Source organism: Anas platyrhynchos, chromosome 8 (assembly GCF_047663525.1).
Source record: "Anas platyrhynchos isolate ZD024472 breed Pekin duck chromosome 8, IASCAAS_PekinDuck_T2T, whole genome shotgun sequence".
In the NCBI taxonomy this organism is placed as follows: Eukaryota; Metazoa; Chordata; class Aves; order Anseriformes; family Anatidae; genus Anas; species Anas platyrhynchos.
In genome coordinates, this window is record NC_092594.1 from 28,791,272 (window position 1) to 28,805,449 (window position 14,178).

At 55.7% G+C, this 14,178-nt stretch overlaps 1 protein-coding gene across 8 annotated transcripts in view; it reads left to right on the plus strand.

Annotated features, from left to right (window-relative positions):
- The first annotated feature begins 1,679 nt into the window (after positions 1-1,679).
- Positions 1,680-14,178, plus strand: part of ST3GAL3 (ST3 beta-galactoside alpha-2,3-sialyltransferase 3) — a 176,149-nt gene continuing 163,650 nt past the window's right edge. For 2 of the 8 annotated variants that reach the window (XM_027462414.3, XM_027462417.3), the window contains exons 1-2: positions 10,206-10,366; positions 10,449-10,593. In XM_027462414.3, coding sequence (XP_027318215.1) covers positions 10,479-10,593 — 115 coding nt within the window. In that variant the 5' untranslated portion in view covers positions 10,206-10,366; positions 10,449-10,478. Of the gene's footprint in view, positions 1,997-6,842; positions 7,063-8,814; positions 8,960-10,203; positions 10,367-10,448; positions 10,594-13,720; positions 13,900-14,178 lie in introns of those variants that run through there. The other 6 variants (XM_038183312.2, XM_027462413.3, XM_072041965.1 and 3 more) reach the window with 6 other exon arrangements.

Below are 14,178 nucleotides of genomic sequence, written 5' to 3' on the forward strand. Positions count from 1 at the left end.
GAGAGCCTGAAAAGAGGTCTCCTTAGCCTGCAATTCTGTTTTTAAGAAAAATTCTCACTTCTGCATAGCTCTGGGAACACCTTCAGTACACAATGCAAGTGAGAAATGAAATACGCCTGCTGTCTGTGCTCTTCTACCTGAGCTGCTGGCAGAGAGTCGCTGTCCTGCGTGCCCCTCACACTGCAGGAGCACCCAGCGTCCCAGTAATTCATCTGTGGATGAAAACTTGCAGCTGGCTGAGGGAGGAGCTGCCTCCTTGCTGACTAGGCAAGGCAGATGGCTCGTGTCCTTGGATGTCTTCATACCCCTGCTGAAGTCCTCGGTATACAGTAGGAGAAACCTGTCCTCACAGCTAGAGCCTTTCTGCCAGGCAGCCTCATGTCCAAACAGCACCCCTGGCTGCACCGTGGTGTGTTATACACAAGTACACGTTAGACAAACAAGCTCCTTCCAGAACTATTGCGAATCAAGTCCACAATCTCTGAGTTAGGTGCACATGGACCTCCAGCAAAGCCTGAGATGGGGATCAGGTGGTTATGAGTGTGTGCTGAAGCTGGTTCAGCTGCCAGGGCTGTCATTTTCAGCCAGTACCAAAAATGCTGCTGCTGCTGCTCTTGAACACAGTATCCCTGTCCCTTTTCCATTTGTTTTAACACTTCACAGCTGGGTTTAAATCAAACTTCATTACTCATACCCACAAGCAGTTACACACAAAAAAATAAAATAAAAACTGGGGAGTGAGGATAACGAACAAAGCATCCTTTGGCTCAGGTGCTGGCTGCAGGTTGCGTGCAGAGGGGCCATTAGTTTGCAGCCAGCTCTGTGGAAAAGGGGGAGTGGGCCATGGCACTGCCTGGCTGATGGGGGGATGAGCACCTACACCCCATGGCTTAGTGTGGCTGCTCGGCCCCACAGCAGGGACACGAGGATTGCTTGGCCAGCCCAGCAGAGCCTGGGGATGAAGGAAGGACAAAGGAAGCAGCTGTGGCAGCAGCCAGAGAAGAGGCTGGGGGTGAGTCCTTGCCGGCTTTCTCATTTCCAGCTGGGTGGATGTTCCCAAACACCATGGAACAGCTGGTGCCTGTGAGGACTGGCAGGGGACTCGATGCTCTTAATTCTGCCTTGCAGTAACACAGGGCGTCCCGCTTGGATCCCTGGTGGAGCAGGGGGCTGCTCTGCTCATCCTGGCAGCAGGGGAGACCCCAGCTCGGGCCCTCAGCGCCGTGAAGGGCCTGGCAAGGGGAAAAGGGACAGAAAAACAGACCTTGGCTCTTCTCCCTCCCCAGCCGGAGAGGCTGAGGGGCTGCCAAGGGCTGTGCGGCGGGGAGAAGAAAGGCGACGTTCATGGGAGCTGCGTGGCTCCGAGCTGCTGGGCTGCGGGCCAGGCACGTCAGCACCTGATGGGCCAGCCCCAGGCAGTGCTGCAGCCCTCGCCTGTTCCGCCTTGGCATGGGGCTTTTCCAGATAAGCTGTACCCAGAGCCGTGGGGTCTCTCCTACCCCACCGCCCGCCTGCTCCGGCCTGGCCTCCTGCTGTGTGGGAGCCTTCCCCAGGAGCCCGGCTCCCCTGCTGCCCCCGCACCAGGCCTGGGGCCGCCTCCCCCGGCCTCTGCCATTTTGTGGGGGCCTGGCTCGCTCCTGGCACAGCCACAGGGACCCCGCAAACCATCGGCCTCCAGCCCTGCGCTGGCAGTGCCGGGGCTGCACACATGGTTCCCAGCAAGAGCAGTGGGGGCATCCCCTCAGGGCTGGGCTGTCCTCGCCTCCCCCGGCACATTCTCCCTCTCCAGGCAGGCTGAAACACCCGGCTCCTTCCTTCTTCCTGGACAGAGGAGCCCTTGTGCGGCGTTCTGGGGAGGCGCCTGGTACCTGGGGGGAGACCTTGCCCTCCCTAGCAAACATGTCTGGCTGCCGCTGGGCCCTGCCCGGCGCCTCAGAGGTGTTTCAGGCTCACCCCTCTCCGAGCACAACCTGCCCTGGAGCCCCAGGAGAAGCAGGTGAGGTCCCTCAGGCTGCCAGCACCCCGTCAGCTCCCGGGGGATGGCTCCGTGCGGGCTGTGACTGCCCCGTGCCTGGAGCACGTCCCTCAGGGAGATGCAGCCCAGCCACCGGGGCCTTGTCCCCAGGGCCACCAGCCCGCGGGTGGCCGGAGGGGTTTGGCCATGCCAGGGCGCGATGGCCTGGGCAGGAGCACGGCACGGGGTGAGGGGTGAGGGCTGTGGGCTGGGGGTGGCACTGCAGGGCTGGGGCACGGTGCCTGTGACATCCTGGGGTCCGCCGTGGGTCTGCTGGGGACTGGGCTGCTCCCATCAGCCTAACGGAGCCTGTGGCACAGCTGCCGTCAGCCCACTGCCTCCAGGGATATTTTTAGGGCTGCCCGTGCTGATGAGCAAGAGCTGAGAGGCTGGCTCTGTACCCGGGTGGCGCCGTGCCCCTCGCAGCCCTGCCTCAGCACACAGCTGGTGGGGAGTGCGGGCGGCGTGCGGGATGCTCAGGGGCTGCGGCCACGGCCCCCGGCTGGGAGAGGCAGCACAGCCTGCCCTGCCCACGGGGCTGCTGGCGGCTGGGCTGGGCTGGTTGTGACCCCACTGCAAGCACGTGTAGCTGGGAGCCAGGAGGATGATCTAGCGTGCATGGAAATCATCTACATGTGCATCGATCCCTGGGTGGCACTTCTGGTTTGAGTGCAGAGCTGGCCTTAGGCAAGCAATATGTGAGTAAGTGGCTGTGAAGATGGTAGTGAATATGTGCTGTGGTGTTCCTCCTCCCTCTGGGCTTGCACAGTTTTGCTGTTCTTGTGAAATCAGGTTTGTGACACCCCCCCCCCCCCCCCAGTTTTTACTGGTCCCCTGTGGCTGCCAGCTCTGCACACCTGCTGCTCAGGGCACTCCGTCAGTGTCCCCTGCCACCAGCCCGTGTCCCGCCAGCACACGCGGTGCCCAGAGCTGTGGGCCACCTGTGCTAACCCCTCGTCATGCTAAGTGGCTGCAGGAACATGCTGGCTGCCCAAATGCTGAATCTCCCAGAGAGCTTCTCATGCCCTGAAGCAGTGTGAACGCTTGGGCCGCATCCTGCAGTGTGCTGCGGGGCAGGGGAGTGCTGGGACCAAATGCTGCAAGGAACGTGGCTGTCAATGATGATGTGAAATGTCTGAAGTGTCCCTATCCCCACTCACCTGTTATGCCCAGCATGACCAAGATGGCACGCGGGCATCGTGTCTGAAATCATGGCAAATGACATCGCTGCCAAGCTCCCAGCGGGCACAGCCCGGCTGCTGCAGGACACAGCTCTCCAGGACTGATGCTGGCTCGCAGCCGTGTCCTCAAGGCACAGGGAAGAGATCAGAACTATGCAAATTGGAGAGGTTTGTAAATCCAGAGTGGGTTCTGTGAACTGCTGGGCTTAATGCTGTGTTTTCTGGCACCAGACCATTTGGGTGCACACAGGAGAGACCAGGAGGAGCACTGAAGGTGCTCAGCGTGGTGCAGGAAGATGGGTGGTGTGTTATGGCCACAGCAGGTGCACCTGGGTTAAGAGGCTTCAGTTCATCGGGCATCCAGGGAGCAGATGGAGATAAGCTGGGCTTTAGGTAGCAGAGTGGGGAGAGAGGACCGCTGCCGTGTGGCTCCATCACCACGCGAAGCTGCTGAGGCTGCACAAAGGCTTTCTTGCTCCAGCACAGCTAAATTAAAAAGTAGCAGAGCTCCAGGGTGGGAAATGGGGTGGCCCTGGGCAAAGGCCTGGAAACACACACGGCCACCTGCCTGTGTAACACCCCGGGGCCAACCCAGGCTCTGCCTTGTCTGGTTTTAGAAAATTTGTGTGCGAGGGGGTCAAGAAGTCCATCCTCTGGCTGAGCCTCTCCTTTGGGCTGCTGGGGCTGTTTGGATGGGAGAGGAGGAGCTTCCCCGCCCAGCACCCAGTTATCATGGTCTTTGCCCCCAGCGCTGAGCCCTGTGCAGGTTTTCCTTGCAAGGCGAAGGGGAGGCGAAGGCAGAAGGAGTAGCTCCGGGCCGTGAGGTGCTGGGTCGCAGAGGTAAGGGGGCAGCGGGAGTGGGATGGGGCATTGGGTTAGGTGCCAAACCGGGGCACGAGAGCCTGCTGGCATCTGCCCTGCGTTCCTGAGGAAGGCAGCGCTCATCTCCGCTACTGCCTGACCCAAACCAACCCAGAACCACCAGGACGAGCAATTTCTCAAAATGGTAGCAGCCCGACCACCGGCTCAAAGGGATAGAGTTAAGGAGAAACAGCAAGTGTGGCAGCCCTTCATGCCCCAGCCAGCGATGTTGCATGGTTGGAATGGAATCGGCAGGCCGGCTGAGCCCCTTTAAAGCTGCTGAGCGACACAGAGAGCCTTCGGTGACTGCATGGCTGCGAAACGTACTTAATTTGAAGTTTGTGTTTTTCTGCCCTCAAGTTCTCACCTTTGGACCTTGCACTCCCCTCCGCTGGGCTGAAGCGCGCCCTTAGCATCACTCCATTCCCACCTGAATGGCAGGGGGTGGTCTCGTGATGCAGCTCAGTTGCCCATTCTCCTGTCTCTCAGCCTTATTTTTGCCCCATTTCTGGCTTTAGATACTTTGTCATGGCGGCGGTGCTGCTCCTTAAGATTCCTGGGTCTGTTTTGCAGTTCTGAGACCTGAATCCGGCACAAAATTGGCTTTGCCAGAGCTGCTTCTGCTCAGAAATCCCTTCCCCGCGTCTCTGGCTCACCTCTCGCCTAGCCAAGGCACTGAGATGCAAGCGCAAGCAGCAGCTGTGCGTGGGGATGGCTCACTCTCTGGCTTTTTTCCTTAAACATTTTTTTTCCCTCCCTCCCCTGCTTTCTGGGAGATCCTCCATCCCACAGTACAGGCCGTCCTGGCTGTTCCCGAGCACCTTCCTCTGCAGCCAGGACTGTGCCTGCGCCGTGGGTTGGGGTTGTTCTGGCGGGATGTTCGCCTCGCAGCGTGGCAGCAACAGCCCCTTCGGTATTTGGATCAGCCACAAACGTAAGCCTGTCTCTTGTCATCTAGATAATTGATTTTAAAAAATATTAAATGGCACCCGACCAAGAAACAGTCGCTGGGGGTCTAGACGTGTTCCCGGTTGTTGATGTCTCCCCATTAAATCTTGGCTCGTGGACAGACCTCAGAGCTTAGTTGTTAATGCACGCAGTTAATCTAACGTGAGCCTTATTAATTCTTTATCGTACATTTTTAAATTAAAATCCTACATCATCGTTGACTCCTATGGAAAAGCCAAAGCATGCTGCCTGGATGCTCTTACCAGCCAGACCTTCCCTTGTGCCCAAGGAGAAGTTTCTCTGACACAGTCTGTGTTGTGCCGACAGCAGCAGGGTGCTGTTCGCTGCTTTTTTGCCTTCCCATTAACAGCCTGGGCGCAAAGCAATCTGCTGTTTCTCTGCTCATGGCTTTAGCTCTTCAAAATATCCTGGCCTCCTACCAGGTGAGTATTTGTTAAAAATTAACGTGTGTGTTTCAACAGGAGCTGCAGTTACCTCACCAAAATGTTGTTCAAGAGATATCTGGGGCTACGGGAGCGGGTCCCCCCACCACCCCCGTGTCCCACCCAGGTTCTTGCCATTGTGGTTCCAGTGGTTTGTGAGATTCAGATTTATTTAACAATCATCTCAGTAATTTGGGTCCACCTTGCTTCTCGCTCCCCCACACTGTTACCTATCAAACAGGCACTTTGCCCGTGCCAGGTGCCAAGGACAGCAGCCTGGGTTTGTGCCATGGGCTTGGAGTGGGGAGGGAACAGCATGGGTGTGGAGGGAGCCAGGCTCCATCGTCAGCAGTGCACGAGAGAAGCGATGGTGATACCCTGCGTGGGCTGGGACAAAGCCTCACTTCACATCCACCTCCCTGCGGGGCTGCTGGGGAGACAGAAGCCCCTTGGAGTGGTGAATATTCAAAGGAAGCCTCAGCTGGCTTCTTGGAGGGGCAGAATTAAACGCGGAAACTCCACCCGGCTCGTTACTTTGCCAGGCTGCTTCGCGGTGCGGAGCGCAGGGACTGAGCAGCGCCGCGCTCCTGAGCCGCTGCTGGCGCTGCGCGTGGGCTGGGCGAGGCGTGAGGAGCACTGCGTGCTATTGCACTGACTTCACACCCAAACCAGCCTGAGAGCTGGCAGGCACGGCTGTGCTTTTTGCTGTCCTCTATCGCCTCGCTCAGCCGGCTAATGAGAGCCGGGACGTCCTCTCCCAGAGAGCTCCAAACCTGCTGCAGCTGCCAGGCTCGGCTCGACAGGTCCCCAGAAAGTGTCACCCCTGGTACTCGTGATGCTGGGGCAGGGAGCAGGTGAGGGATGGGCATGGAGAGAGGTGTCCCCAGCAGCCCAGGTGACTACTGGTGGGGCTGGAGAAGATTTGGGACGACCCCCTGTGAAGGCTGTCTGGTGCTACGGCAGCAAGGACTAAAGAAATCCTTTAAGACAGGGAGTAGGAAAAGGCAGATTTAATCTCCAAGCTTGAGCATTAGGGAGGCTCTTTGTGGGATTCTGCGTCTTGAAAAGGATTCAGGAAAATTGGAGAGGCTGCGTAGATCAGAAATGCAAAAAATGGCTTGAGGGTGGGAGGAAAAGCCTGGCGGTTCGAGAATTAAGCAACTCCGTGTATTTTGCTCATCAGGAAGATGGATGGGGGGGGGGGTTGCTCACAGCATATGCACAGTGTCACCAAGAGAAAATGCCAGGCTCAGACAGGCTCTTCAGTCCAGCAGAAGGCAGGGGAGGACAGTGCATGTGCGAGCTGAAGCCAGGCAGGGGGTGCGGGCTGCTCATCCGAGGGACGCCTGACGCAGCCCCGGGAGCGCTGGCAGAGCCAGCTCCCCTCGTCACAGGCAGCCTCGCTCCTTTCTCGGAAAATACGCCCGAGCCAGACGTAGCACGTTGGGATTAAGGCGAGGAAACGCCGCGTGGCGTGCCGGCCGGCGGCTCAGCCTGGCGCAGCGGGACGCCAGGCAGCACCGCTTTGTCCCTTCTCCTGAGGAAGACCATGGGGAGCGTGGGGTGGCCACGATGTGTGCATGCAGGCTGCCGCTGCCCAGCCGCCTGCGCCGCGGTGAGTGTGACTCCGTGCTGCTCAAAACATCTGGAGGGGGGCAGGATTTTTCAGCAGAGGTTGGCTTGTTTGAGCTCGTTTCGCGAGGGACTGCTGCCGGTGCTCTTCAGTGGGGCTGCTCTGAGGGCAGCCAGAGCAGCAGAAATGCAAAGTGCTGCCCACAAACTGAGCACGGTGATCCCCAGAGCGCACAGCAGGCGTTTAGGAATAATGCATGACGAGTGTGTGAGATAAAAACAAGTTTGGCTGGAGTGATCGAGACAAAATATGAGTGTGTTACAGCCCACGTTTCATTCCCCGAGCCCGTGCATCAGCGGAGGTAATCCCTGTCTAGCTATTACTGGAAAGAGATCTTTGCTGTGGTATTTAGTGGCATTTAATTAATAATAATGTATTACATTAATTAGTATCAAGGCTGATGCGATGACATGTAATTTGGGGGGAAGGATTACAGCGTGAGTATTAGAATGAGAATTTCTATAGGGCAGAGAGTCAAATGAGGTTAGCAGGCTCGCTGCGGAGGGAGCCTGGAGACAGATGTGTGTGTGGCAACCAGTGTGGATAGTTACAGCACAACTTTATTTACTGCTGAGAAAAGAGCACATCGCTGTTATTCACCTTGATGTGTCACACCTTGTGATGTTTGACCTTACCAAACAAAAAGGCAAACAGGTGCTGCTGCGGAGGAAGTGCCTGCGGTTGATGACACCAAGCACAAGCTGCGTTTGCGGAGCAGTTGTGATGTGCCAGCCTGCTTTCAGAGGAGGGGAAGGGAGAAGTTCTGCTGAAGGTCTCCAGGATGTGGCCCAGCCCTATCAGGATGTGAGAGCCTGAACCAGAGGAGAGCTTTGGCCCTACATGTTATGTGGGCACTGGGTTGTACCCAGACAGATGTGAGTGCCCAGGGGAGCTGGTGGGGCTGATGCAGGGCAGCTGGGTGTGGGACACCCACAGGCACCACCTGCTCCTGGTCCTGCTGAATTAGCTGCAGTGTGTCCTCTCCCTGAGCCCTTCCTCCAGCCTGCAGGCCAGCGATGCTGTGGGGCATGCTCTGCAAGCATGTGGGCAGACACAGGCTTCATCCCAGGGCTTAGCGGGTTGACTGCAAGTGGGTTTGTGTGGACCAGGATGTGCCACAGTTCTTGCCCTTTCATTTGGTCAGTTTTACTGGAAAAGCTCCAGTGCGTTCCAGAAAGCAGCACGGCAATATGATAGGGTTTAATCAGGCTTAATTATTCCCCTGCTGTCATTCTCCTAGCAACATCCAGCTTGACATCTGCCTGCAAATGAAATGTGTAAGCTAAGTAGGAACATGTTCAGACTGAAGCCCTGCCACTCGAACCAGATCACTCCACTAATCGTTGCTGTAATTCATCTCGTGGCTGTTAGCTGCCAGGTGGTGGTACCTGATTTCCATAAACGCATGGCACTCTCCTCCCTGGGTTTTTCCAGGCAGGTAGGCTGCCTGACTTCACGCTGGGCTTCTTCCAGCACACCGACACCTGATAGCACGGGGTAGAGTTTCCGAACGACAAACCCAGGCTCCTTGGCAAGCCCCAGCCTTGTTGTTATCTGCCTCCACACAACAGGTCCCTGCTTATCTGACTCCTCATCAAAATCAGGTCACCTGCTGTGCCCGCCGAGCAGGCAGTTTGAGCTCTGAGTGCACGAGCGGTCAACTTGCGGTGTTTTAGGTGAGGTCAGAACACATCCAGATATGGTGCAGAGATAGGGAGCTTGCGCTACCTGGCCGGAAGGATGGAGAGGTGCAGAGAGAGGCAAGCAAGAGCTGGGTGTTTGTGACAGAGCTGCGGAGCAGGAGGTGGTGAGGCTGCTTGAGGACATGAACCTGCGGGAGCAGCCGTGCAGCTGGAGGGGAGGCAGATATCTCGGATGGGTGAGCATGACCGGTGTCTGAATGTCTCAGCCCTGGGGAGGTGGGGGACAGTGTGCTCAGTGGGGGCCAGATCCATGGGCTGGGTTGGGCTGCTGTGGTTTTGGCCCCTCTCCACCCCCTGGCATTGCTGGTGCCAGTGATATCCGGGTGTTGGCATGGATCTGTTCAGATTTTGTGTTGTGGAAATTGCATCCAAAGGGCCCAGCGGGTTGTCAGCGTGCCATGTGCATTCCTTGTGTCCCAATGGAGAAGTGTGATGGATCTGTGAGCCCAGCTGCAAGGATGCAGCACATTCAGCAAGCTGGCATGGCTTCATTTGTGCTGAATATAAAGCTGGGATCTCTGCGGTGTCTCAGAATAGCAGCCCCCCCCCCCCAGCTCTCCATGGGCCCTGTGTGGGCTCTGCCCCTCCCCAGGGGAGTGGGCTGAGCAGGACGCAGCCTGTGCCACCACAATGCTGTCTGCCTGCAGGCACTGGCACCCAGGCTTGCCCACAGCAGGGAATGCCACTGTGCTGACACCAGCCCTACCACAGTCCCTTAATTTCACGTGGCTTTCTGTTTCCTTGTGTTAGCACTGAATCACGGCGAGTGGAAACAGGAAATCACCGCTTTTCATTAATACCCTGAAAATGCGGGGCTATTCATTACGGTACCTTTTATTTTAGAATAGATATATATTTTCCTCCTCTATTCGTATCTCTTCATCATCCCCTCCCCGCGCCCCTTCCTATAGGACATCTTTCACTCACTCCCTGCCGAAGGAGCACTGGGGCAAAGCTGGGGGGCTGCTGGGGGGGGGGGAGAGGCGCAGACGGGCAAACGCCCCAGAAAGGCCTGGGAGCAGCTCCGGCTGCGTGGCACGAAGGGCGCTGTGCCGGGGGGGAGCCCGGGGATGTGCGGGGAGGGCCGGGCCGGGACGCAGCGCGGAGCCCCCAGCACGCCCCTAGGCGCAGTGCCGCGCCGTGATTTACCGCGGGGGCTTTGCGCGCCGCGCGCTGATTGGCTGAGCGCCGCGCCGTGATTTAAAGCGGGGGGGGGGGGGAGAGAGAGAAGCACCCCCGCGCATGCGCACCGCCTCCCCACCGCAGCGCCCCTCCGGGGCAGCGGCGCTGCCGGCGCGCCCCCCTCCTACCCGCGCAGCTCCTCCCGCGATTGGCGGCGCAGGCCGCCCCCCGCGCTCTCCCATTGGCTGCCGCCGGCCGCTATGCGGGCGGGTTGGCCGCGCCTCGCCCCGCCCCGCCCCGCCATTGGCTGCGCCGCGGGGCCCCCTGCGCGCGGCGGCGGCGGCCGGGGCCGGGGCCGGGGCCGGGGCCGGGGCCGTGGCGGGGCCGTGGCGGGGCCGGTCCCGCAGCGCCCGGCATGGCGGCGGCCCGCGCCCGGCGGCCCAGAGCCCGGGGGCGGCGGGGTGAGGACGGGCGGGGCCGGGGTTGGGGTCTGGGTGCGGGTCGGTGCCGGTGCCCCGCTGACGCTGCCGTTCGGTCCCGCAGGTGCCGTAGCGGAGCGGCCGTGACGCCAGGATGGGGCTGCTGGTGCTGGTGCGCAACGTGCTGCTGGCGCTCTGCCTCTTCCTCGTGCTCGGCTTCCTCTACTACTCCGCCTGGAAGCTGCACCTCCTGCGCTGGGAGGACTCCAGTAAGTGCGGGGCCGGGGGGCCGGGGGGCCGGGGGCTGTGGCGGGGGCAGCCGGGGCGCTGCTTGGGGCGAAACCGGGGCCACGCTCCGCAAACCCCCATTTGGGACCCCAGCAGAACGGCCCCTTCGAGCTTGTGGCTGCTCATCCTCAGCACAAAGAGGTTACGGGGGGTTGGATTTCGTCCCCTGCTCACCCGTTTGTCACTCTCTCATCCCACTGTGCCCTTCAGAAATCCTCACCTCCCACCCCTCCTCCCCGCTGTTACCTGCCAGCTGCCTGGCATCCAAACCCTGTGCCTGGCTCCCGACCCTTTGAAGCCCAAAGAGACATTTGACCTCGCCGGATACAATCTGAGGATTGTGCGGCGCGGTAATGCCGCGGGAGGGTTTAGTTGCAGTGGGAGAGGAATCATGCTGAGCTTTGATTGCTCAGTTAGTGCTTCCAGTTCTGCTTGTGCCAACTGCTTGCAAGCGAGAATCATTTTTTTTGAAATACAAAAACAAGAAAACAACTCTCTCTTCTCCCCTTCCTGCCCAAAATACAATCCAGCCTTCTCCGCAGCTGCTCCATGGGTTGTTTCAGACGTCTCGCAGCCAACCCATGCTCTGGATCAGCGGCTGGGAAGCTCTGATCCAGAGGGATTGGGTTTGTGTCCAACAGCAGCCACCGCTCCAATTCTCCTTCCCTGTATTGCGTTTCTGGGCATGCTGCTGGAGGCTCCTGCTGCAATGCCTAATAAGCTGGATGGTATTTTTCTACCTCTGCACGCTCCGTATCTGCTGTTACATGCCCTGAGAAGCTGTGTGTGATGGCAGATGATGGCTCGGAGATGCTGTTTGCACTGATGCAGTGAATTTGACAGGAGGACTGCTAAGGTGACCTGTGCTGGAACAGGTATCACAAGACTGAACTTCTGCAAGGTGACATGTGGCGTCTTTCTGGACAGGGAGTTTTTTGTTCAGGTTGGTGCTTCAGGGAGAGAGTCAAAATCTTGATGGTGACCTTCTGAAAACCAGCACTTTCGTCAATGATACGTACAAAATCCTTCCCAAATGGAAATAAGTGCAGAATGTAGTTAAAAGAACAGCTTGGTCATGTTATATTGCCAAATTGCCATACGTGCCATCCTTTGCTTCTTTCGTAGCATCAGAAATTGTGTTGAGACTTCCCCCAGCCTGTATAACTAGCAAACAAAACCCCAACCAAACCAAACAAAACCCCATGTGCACAGCAAAACCCTTCAGGCTGTAACCTGTGTGTGAACTTTGTTAAATGCGGAGGAGGAACCTTGTCTTTGTGCCACTTACCGGGGCGCTGGGGGAGCTTCTACATTTCTTCAGGTTCTGCCTCTGGATTTTGTGGCTGTAGTTTTGTGTGCGATTTCTTGTTTTAAGGCATGGCAGTTTCTTGGGGGTTTTGTGGTCATTTTGTGGTCATACAGCAAAGGTGTAGGCAGAGGTGGATTTCCAGAAATTGAATGCTTCTACCGGAAAAGATGACTTAAGTTAGAATAATTTGTGTTGGGCATCCTGGCAGCTTCCAGGTACCCAGGGTGTTCTGACAGGAGGTGATGTCACTGTCTTTGTCTTAGGTGTATGTCTACTTTTTATTTTAATCTTGTGTTTTAAACGTGTTCTTCATTTAGTCCTGGAAATTGCAGTGCTTATATTAAACTTCTTCAACAGTTACAAAGCAGTGATGCCGACTTGAAGATTTAGCTTAGCAATCTTTATCAGTTGTCCCAGTTGGTATGCGCTGTACCATCGTTTCTTTTCTTCTAGAGACTTTTATGGATTGTCTTAAATATCACATGCAGCTCCTTGCAAGTTTCGTGCAAGCAGCAGTCAAATGTAAGAGGGAGAGTTTTTATGTGGTTGCTTTTGAAAGCAGTGAAGGTGGTAGCGGTTGTCAGTTGATCATTAGAGTTCTGTTTGTACTAAAAATGTTTTATTTATCATGTAATTTTATACATGAGGAACCTATGCGGACGTGAATTACACATTCAAAATCCTATATTGGGAAACTTGATCGGAGGAGTTAACGTTAAGCTTCTATAAATAAGCATTTGGGAGTTAACAAATAACAGAATTGAGGTTGCTCATTTAACCGTGATTAGGCCTCCTTGAGCACGTGTAACATAATATGGCTTATAAAGTTGCAATTATGTTTTCTTTTATCTAAAGGAAGCCTTGCCTAATCAGTACAGGAGGCAGATGATGTTTGATAGCTGTGTTTTTATTTCCTACAAATTCCATCTGTGACCTTGTCAATTTCTTCCTAACTGATACAAGGCTCAAGTCGAAAAGGGCAAAACAAAGTTAGCTTTGTTAATTCCTGGGTGTTTAATAATCTGAGAGTATTGATTTTATGCGTATGTCACTTTTTCATTCCATTATTTTCTTTTTTCACGTGACCAGTGACTTTGGTGTGGGTGACTCCCTAGTTTCAGTGGTCACATACATTTTCTCTCTAATCCGTTCTTTGTGCCAGCGGAGGCATGAAGCTCAGCTGATCCTGGTATCTGACACCCTCGTAATCTCTTCAGAGACTGCTTTTAGAGAACTTGACACCTGTACTTAACACCGGCCAGAAATCAAAGTTGTCATAGAGTATGGTGAAAAATACTTCACCTGCTTACTTGGTGCTCGTGTGATTTGTTCACTTAATGTGTTAGAAAACGCCCGTACGTGGCTGTTAGGGATTTGAGTGTAAGAACTCTGGTCACACCGAGATGTGGATGCTTGTATGCTCAGCTGCTGCAGTAAGAAGTGAACAGTTGAAGTATGTCATTTATTGCCACTTCTGACACCTCCAAGAAGGGAGCTAAACTTCTGAACAGCCTGAAGGATGCACGTCGGTGGTTCTCTTACCATCTCTGCCTGACTTTAAATCTGTCCTCTTTGAGTGATGCCTTCACGAGTTTTGGGAGATCGTTCTCCTTCCTGAGTGACTCTACACCTTGCCAAAACACAACGGGGAATTGAAATGAATTAATTCTCTAAGGCTTATCTTTCCTGTGACAGGAATAGACTGAATTCGCTAACGTGAGCTAATTAAGATTGAATTAGGCTCAGCTGCTTCTTCCATTCAAGACAAACTGCCAGCGGCTGTGACCCCTCTCTTACCCTTGTCCTGAGCATGGTGATGGGCTGTTCTTCCCGCAGCCTTGCCTTTCTCATACGTGTGGTGATGCTGCTAGCTCTCAGAGCAGCAGTTTGGCACAGAAAGAGGTGCGTAACACCGAGTGCTGGAGGGCTGCGAGTTCTGGGCATCGCTGGGACTGTAGGAACAGTTTGTAGGATTGAGGTGAGCTTTCCTTTTTTCCATTTCATTTTTATTTTCTCTTTTCCTGGTTTCCGTAATGCAGCTTTGGTCTCTGGCAGTAGCAGTAAGAAAAACCCTTTCTCGCAAGTTCTCTGCGGACAGGCAGTGCCTCTGATTCCAAGCGCTGGGTTGCCTCATGGCGTGCTAAAAGTGCGTAGAATTGATAACATGGGGTGGGACATACACAAGGAAATAAATTTGGTGTCAAGGCTGGGTATCTTGTACGTACGTGAAGGACCTTGCAGCAGCAGGTAATTGTAG